At 41.0% G+C, this 7801-nt stretch overlaps 1 protein-coding gene across 1 annotated transcript; it reads right to left on the bottom strand.

Moving 5' to 3' along the window:
- Positions 1-405: 405 nt before the first annotated feature.
- On the bottom strand, positions 406-6157 carry LOC147868612 (linoleate 13S-lipoxygenase 3-1, chloroplastic-like). The gene is made up of 8 exons (XM_087321416.1): positions 5328-6157; positions 4002-4535; positions 3543-3890; positions 3340-3425; positions 3141-3248; positions 2718-3025; positions 2194-2460; positions 406-1544 (listed from the first exon to the last, which is right to left on the bottom strand). Exons 1-8 carry the CDS (start codon positions 6130-6132, stop codon positions 791-793), a joined length of 3210 nt encoding a protein of 1069 aa, XP_087177542.1. The 5' UTR covers positions 6133-6157; the 3' UTR covers positions 406-790.
- Between the last annotated feature and the right edge of the window lie 1644 nt (positions 6158-7801).

The following is a 7801-nucleotide window of genomic DNA, read 5'->3' as shown; positions in this document are numbered from 1 at the left end:
CTTCTTTTCGAGAGACTTGGATGGAAATGAAACTAGGCCTACTATAAAGCCATTTCCTTTATAGAACATGTTTTTTACTAAAACTCTTTAGCTTAAGTTTTATTTTATTTTTATTTTACTTTTGATCAATGGGTAAATACCCCATTTTTGTTGTAAACCAATCATCTCATGGGCCAATTTTGGTCTTAGAAGACGTTAATCTCTCTCTCTCTCTCTCTCTCTCTCTCTCTCTCTCTCTCTCCAAACATGAATCTAAATCTTAGGTTTTAGAGTGTTTATGAAAGTGAGAGCCCTATTTTAATGTTTCTAAACAATTGGACTTCTGGGGCAATAATGACCACAACAATGCAATTGAATATGAACATTTATATGTGTGAGAATATGGAAGCCATAAAAATCAATGGCTAGAACAAATTGCACAAATGATCATTGATATACAATAGTGTACACATTATACTTCATGGCATTGTTTTCTCCTTCACAAATCCTGAAAACGGGCCCAATGTAAAAGATTTATTTGATTGATTTACATATCAAAATTGAACCATATTCAAATGTAGAGGACATGAGAACATCACATGTCGTATTGACAATTCATCGATACTCTCTCCTTCCGAATTTGGGCCTCATGTTTGGTCCAAGGCTCGCAAAAAATCAGAGGTTGTGTAATGTTACAAGTTATATGAAATGTTTGTGGATAACTTCACGTGATTCGCATTTGAGTTAATCCCTTTTTTGGGGTCAACAATGCCGCAGTTGGTTAAATATATAGCTTAAGTGTTAATTTATTTCAAATGGAGATGCTATTGGGGACACCCCTACCAGTCTTGCCTGGGCCTGAGGTAGGCATGAGGAGCTCATAAGGCATTACTCCAGCCCCATTCCTATTCTTTAGTGAAGGGTCTTCATTCCTCAATTTGATCGCTTGCTCCACCACTTCCATACTCATAGAGAATCGTTCAAAAGCCTCAATAACACGTGGATCCTTAGTCCACTTACTAGCCACACGTTGCCCAAGATACTCTTCATCAGGGGAGTGTGAGCTTAGGGAATCGACAACTGTCATGAGGGTTGTAGCTTGGAGTTGGTTAGGGATGGTTGATAAGAAGAAAGCTTCAGGATTACTTGAAAATTCATCATATTCTGGAGTTCCCTCTTTAGGAACTAGCCGCCTTGTCATAGATGGTCGGTTCGGCACATATCCTGCATAGGCATATTGCCCAAAATTTAAAGCCGCATGGAAACCTGACACTATCCAAATGATGGTAGTGAGTATGCCTTTTAGGTCTTCAGGAGTGTTTAGGTTTGGCCACCATGCTTCATCTTTCTTGTCAGGATGCCCTTTGTTTTTTATCTCATCCCACCATGATTGAATCTCAACATCTGCCACAATCGATTCAGGATTGTCGTAGTAGAGTGAGATGTACTCATCAACCCACATTTCTATTGCGTTCCATATGAGTAACCCATCAGCCGCGTAAGGGTAGTCTTCCAATACCAACTTTAGACCATTGGGTTGATTCTCATCTTTTATGGCCATACCTCTACAAGTAGCAAAGAAATTATAATGAGTTATAGTATTGTTTTTTTGTACACCATCACATTTGACAAATTATAAAGTAAAAAAAGTGAATGACATTTGGATTTTGGTATGTAGGAATGAGAAAAACGAGGGTAAAAGTTGTGAAAAGTAGAATACAATAAATTGTTTAATGTTATTTAGAAGACAACCACCATTTTGGTAGGCAGTTTGGGAATCTATAAATGTTTTTCATCAAAAAAATATGGGAAAGGGGAAACGTTTATGGTGTGAAGAAATGTTATGGGCATAAAAATGTAGTCAAGTCAATCCCATACATTTAATGAAGAAAAGAATGTCAAAATTCAATTCCGTGTCTACTATATTACAGGGGTCAAACCAAATTGTTGGAAGCCCATCATTTAGCAAAGTTAAAGATATTTTTATAGTCAAGCCAATCTATTGAAGGGGAAAAATAAAAGACAGTATCTTTGAAAGTTTAAAACAAATGACTTGATCAACATAACTCATCTACATTTTATATTGGGAAGAACAATATAAAGAACTAAAGACTAAAGAAAAGGAACATAGGGAAGAAAAATAAAAGTTGTTGTTAAGGTATACGAAACCAAACGTCAAAGAAAAGAAGAGATAAATTAGATTTTATTTATTACCGGTTGAGGAGGTCAGCTGGTAAGCTTTCATGGTCAAATCGCCATTGAGAAGAGTAAGCATAAGCGCTGATGTCAAGAGAGAAAGGACCGGATGTGAAACAATTCTCGATGACTCCATCGGCATTGATAAGGAGTTGGCGGGCAGATGCATTGATCTCTAGTGTGTAACGGAAATGTGGTTCGAGCAATTTGAACACGGGATGCATCCGACTTAATTGCCTGTGGCTTGCAATCACATAAGGCTCCACTGATGCATGACTCCTTAACCTAAATAAATGAAGATATAAAACGCTTTATGTACTTCAAGAAAATCCTATACATCTATTGACATTCACATGGCATTAATACTCCCATAAGGTTAAGGCATTGCACATTCAAAAGACAAATTTACTATTATACCAAAACATCACTTGTACTAGGATTTACTAATGATCCTAACTATAATTCATGTTATGCTCTAAATCCACTTAACATCACAAACTTATTATTCCTATGTTTGTTTTCTTCTCCTCACGTTTGCTTACCAGTGATTGACAAGTTGGTGGAATCCTGCATCATTAGAGCTCACATGGGCCTTGGCTAGCTGCCACTTCCAATGGCTAGTTGAATCTTGGCCAGGTGTGAACACTCTTTGGCTTCCGTTAGTATTGCCTTTCGAAGCTGGAGGCAAACTTAGCTCAATGGCTAGGGGAAGCATACTTCCTGCCTTAGTATGAAACAAGATTGTTCTAGTTGCATACAATTTTCTTCCTTCCAATGCATTCACTTTGTTCACAAATGGCATATATGCATCATGGTAATCCAAGATAAATAGCTTCCCTTTCTCCATAGCCTACATATGTTACCCAAAGAGGAAACATTTAGATCTCTGACCAACATGACCTTTTTTTTTTCGGGAAATGTTATACTAGCATTTTTGCAAAGCATATTCCATAATAAATGTGTACCTCTTCCACACTAAGACCTTCCAAACGCCCAGTGAAATGTTCCTTTGTAATTGCTGATGTAGAAGGTCCATACACCTCGGGATCCAATGTACTCTTAGGAGGGAACTCCTACATTTGTGTGAAACCATAGTTAGTGGTTAGGCTTAAACTTAAAACAAGAATACAATTTCATTGTTTTTGTGTGACTTAGTGTGCGTACCGACAATCGCTGAATGTTCACCGGATTCGCCCCGGCCAACATTTGCCGACCAAATTCATCATCTCGCATCCATGCAAATCTATCCCCTGTATGGGTTAAAAGTTGCAAACATCAGTGTCACGATCTCCATATCTACAATGTGATTTTGGGGGGAACATTATATTGTATGATCTGCATTTTGAAAAGTGTAGTATTGGTCTTACTTGAGAGAATACTTGGCTCTGCAAATTGAAGCACTTCTGACACTTGATTCGCCGAATTTTCAATATTCTTTATCGTGCTGGACATGGGCAATCCCTTGATTATCCCATTTTCCTCAGTTTGAAAGTTCCTTAGTTTGATGCCTTCTTGGTATAATTGGTCGATGGCATGGAAGCAATGGAAATCATCGCAGTCTTCTTTCAAGCTACTCGTTACCAAAGGCACCATTTGGTGTACAGCTCCCTTCAGAACATTCATAATGAAGCTCTCTTGCTTCACCTCATGGAAAGCTTCATCTCTAGGGACATAATAATTTGTGCCGGCATCGAGGGGTTGCTCTGCGTTGGCTACTAATATACACAAATCAAATAAGTTAAAAGCATATCCAACAGGTTGTGCAATACATATGTATCTAAGACAATATTGTGATTGATAAGAGCCAAAATACGAAGAATCCATACATGTCTTAGTCGATCGTCGGCCAGTACGGCATCTTCGAGGATATGGATACTCGGCACTGCCTCCCAAAATGGGTCTAGTTAGACCAATGTCCTTGTCAGGATTACCCACATCATTGTAGACATCATAGTCATAGATTGTGTCCCATTCTTTTCGGGTCCCTTTCCCATTGCCACGCTTCGAAGCTTTATCTTGCTCCCGCAAGTCCTTCAACCCGGCGGGGGTTTGTGAAGGCAGCAGTGCTTCATTGCTGAAGAACACTCGCTCTCGCGAATTCGTCTTATACTTTGGTTGGATCCAAGAGTAGCAAGGGAAGAAGATGGTGCCGGCCGAGTTGGGGCGCACCCCCGTGAGCGCGATAGTCTCGATGAAGAGCTCGTTCTGATGATTGTTTTCGATGGTGATCGCGGCTGGGGTACCGAAATTGGAGTTGATAGTAAAGCGAGCGATGTATTGGATCTTGTCCGCTACGATGTCCACCTTTTGGGACCAGTCTTGAAGGGCAGCTTTGCTACTCCTCTTTCCAACGCCAGTGTCTGGACCATATTAAAGCCAATTTAGCACAAAACACACGTTTTTATTTGGTGAGGGGAACCCCGGGGGGGGGGGGGGGGGGGAGGGGAGGTTAAAGCAAACCGACAACTTAAAAGAACAATTAAGGGAAGGACATAATTGAAAACGAGGGAAACATATAGCCCAAAAGGAAGGGGAAGCAAAGCTAGCGGCCTTTAGTTGGGATCAAAAGAACACATTTTCCGCATGCACCCACGAGGTTTTCTCGACTTCTGACTTTGGGAGCTGTACATACATACAATGTTGTGGTGGGGCTAGCATATAGAAAAAGAAAAAGAAAAGGAAAAAGGAGGGCGGGCAAAGGGAGGGCGGGGGGATTAGACACTACACTAACCTCGGCTCCTCTAGCATGATTTAGCACAGATACCCAATGTCTCGATCAACAATGTGGGGAATGAATGATGTTTTATAGTGGGTAGTGGGTGGTAGAGTCCACATGACATTGACATCGGATGATACACGATAAAAAAACGAATACCTAGTCGTTATCTATAAGGGGTTTTATTTTTTCCTTCTTCTTCTTCTTCTTCTTCTTCTTTTCCAATGGATGGGGGGATAAACATGAATAACAAGTGCATACACACCTAACACTCTATTTGGGTAAAAGAGACATGTGTCTTTCTTTTACCCAAATAGAGTGTAAGACCGTAAAAGAAATAATAGTCTTTTGTCACTTGAATTATTAGAAAAGATTTTTATTTTTATTTATTTTTCTTTCTTTTTTGTTCCGGGGGGGTTAATAATGTAATACTTACGCTTATCGACGTCAGCGCTGACCAATTGCAGGAAGACCTTTTGGCCAGCCGAGTCAGCGATGGCATCGATCCGGTCAAGGGCCACCTCATTCGGCGATGGATGCCGTTTCCGTCGCACAGTCACCACCGCAGTCAAGGTCAAGGTCAAGGTCAAGGCGTCCGCCGCAGTACTGAGCGCGGCGCCTGCTGCTGGCCTGTTGGTCTCTGTGGTCCTCCTTACCTTCTTCACCCCGATGGTCTGTGCGGGCGCTGCTGCGCTCAGGCTCTGCTGCGGCCTGCTATGGTGCTCGATGATGATCGCCGGATTATTGCTGGCCTTTTGATGGCTGGGGCCGCTGGTGTAGGAACGAGCGGCGGCGCCGAGTTTTAGGTCAGGGAATGGTTGTGCAGTGCTAGTGTTAGTGTTAGTGCTAGAGGTAGAGTTAGAGATGGTGTTGGTATTGTTTGGATGATGGCGATTGAGGAGGGAATGAGGGATGTTCTGATGGGGGACTGATCTCAAAGCGGTTGAGCTGTGAAACATGGCCCAATTAGGAGGAAATGAATCTAGGAATGTCTGAGGGTTTGGAATATGGATGGAAGAAAATGGAATGGGCAAGCAGGGGAAGGCGGAGGAGAGGGAGGCAGTCTTTTTAAGAGGGGGGGGATTTGTTCCTCTTCTTCTTCTTCTTCTTCTTCCTCTGACAGAGAGAGAGAGAGAGGGAGGGAGAGAGATGGTGGTGGGTGAAGTAAAGAAGGAAGTGGTGATGGTGGCGTATATATAGTGAGCGAAAAGTGAGTAGAGTGTGGGTGGGTGGGTGTGCATTCAGGGTCTTCGAACGCGATCTGGTCTCCCTGGGGGGCGTGGGGGGTGAGAAACGACGGATTTCTTCTTCTTCTTCTTCTTCTTCTTCTTCTTCATTCATTCATTTATTCATTCTTCATTCTTCTTCCTTCTCTCTTTCTTTCTTTCAGCCTTTAACGCGCATCTCTTTCTCGTTCATCCATTCTTCCTACCTTTCTTCCTTCCCTTCCCTTCTTCTCTTTCGCTCGCCCTTTCCTCATTCACTCCCTCTCTCTCTCTCTCTCTCTCTCTCTCTCTCTCTCTCTCTCTCTCCTCCTTTTTTCATTTATTAATTATTTTATATTAATTAACTAAAACCACACATACACCCCCCCCCCCCCCCCCCCATCCTTTTCATCTCAAATTTTTTTTTTAAAATTTTCCACAAATGTTTTTTTTTTTTGGATGTCCTCCTTTATGTATTTTCTGTTTGCCGATTTCTCTCTTCTCAGTTCGATTTTTAATGATTGGATTGGGGAAAAAACACACACACAATAAAGATCTGTTTTTCTTCATTTCAAATATATGATTGTCAAGTTTTGCTTCTTTTTTGTTTTTTTTTTTGGGGGGGGGGGATTTTGTTTAATTTGCCTCCCAAAAAGAGCAGCTGTAGCAGCATCACGCTTTTTCAGCGCCACCCATCATGCACGTGTCCAACCCTTGCCACCCAATTTTAAAACACACACGAGGACTCATTTAGGCTTCTCATTACTACTTGCTGCTTCTTCTTCTTCTACTACTACTACTACTAGTACTACTCCTACCTTTCTCTATTTGGCATTTAGCAATGTGAACAAATCGCCTACCTATTTTGCCTATCATACTCTTGCCTTTATCGTTTCTTCCACACAATTTGCCCATCTAAAATTTGCTCGCATACCACCTCGAAGTCGATTGCCTAATGATACCACCTCGATGTAGGGTGCCTAATGATTGCCCAATGATGCCTACTTTCACTATTACTGCTGCCACCATAGAGTACATGTGATGGAAATGAAATTGGGGTTAACAAATGGTAGGTCACATAAAATTGGTTCATTCTATCATATCACAATTCGCAGAAAATTCTTTGCCGTATCTTACCTTACAATGTTTCCCGAGTTTACTGCTCCACTTTCTATGGCAATGATTGAGCAAAAAAATAGCCCCCCACCCCCCTAACAAACAGATGTTTTGTCACTTGAATTTAACAAGACACATGCTCGTGGCACCATTATCCCAGTCATTTCCCTTCATCAATCAATTTTCTTTAATGTATGGAGGACCAATGGGTCTCAAAAGGCTATTTATTTCATTCATGTACTAATATTCCCCACTAGCATCTTCAAAACCGCATCCTAGATTTTGGTGACCCAAGGCACCAAACACCATGTACGATGTAAGCCAACAAAAATTGTCATTCCATACCATCTTCATCACTAGATTCAAGTTGTGTTTTGTATTCTAACTCACATGTGTAAGAAATATCACAAATACTAATTGTGCCTCCTCCTCCTTATGCCAAACAACAAATTGTTTTATATGAGGAGAAAGTAAAGCAAGCATAGGTAAACATACATATGCACAAGATATCGTTGTGAAGAAAATGATTTTACCTCCTAAAGATAAAATGGCATTCCATTGTAAAGGTGTGCACATATTGTGAACTAAC

Source organism: Azolla caroliniana, unplaced genomic scaffold (genome assembly GCF_043228905.1).
Source record: "Azolla caroliniana isolate FFs.n. ecotype wild unplaced genomic scaffold, voAzoCaro1.0.p SCAF_1, whole genome shotgun sequence".
Lineage (NCBI taxonomy): Eukaryota > Viridiplantae > Streptophyta > Polypodiopsida > Salviniales > Salviniaceae > Azolla > Azolla caroliniana.
Note: the sequence above shows the minus strand (reverse complement) of the source record. Positions and strands in the feature narration are given on the sequence as shown.

Bases quoted from the DNA above. Each gene is read 5' to 3' on its own strand.
- LOC147868612 (XM_087321416.1), bottom strand. From the start codon at position 6,132: ATGCACACCCACCCACCCACACTCTACTCACTTTTCGCTCACTATATA. The intron at 4,536-5,327 runs GTAAGTATTACA...AATATGGTCCAG, and splicing joins CAGCGCTGACGTCGATAAGC to ACACTGGCGTTGGAAAGAGG. The intron at 2,461-2,717 runs GTAAGCAAACGT...TCATTTATTTAG, and splicing joins CACCAACTTGTCAATCACTG to GTTAAGGAGTCATGCATCAG.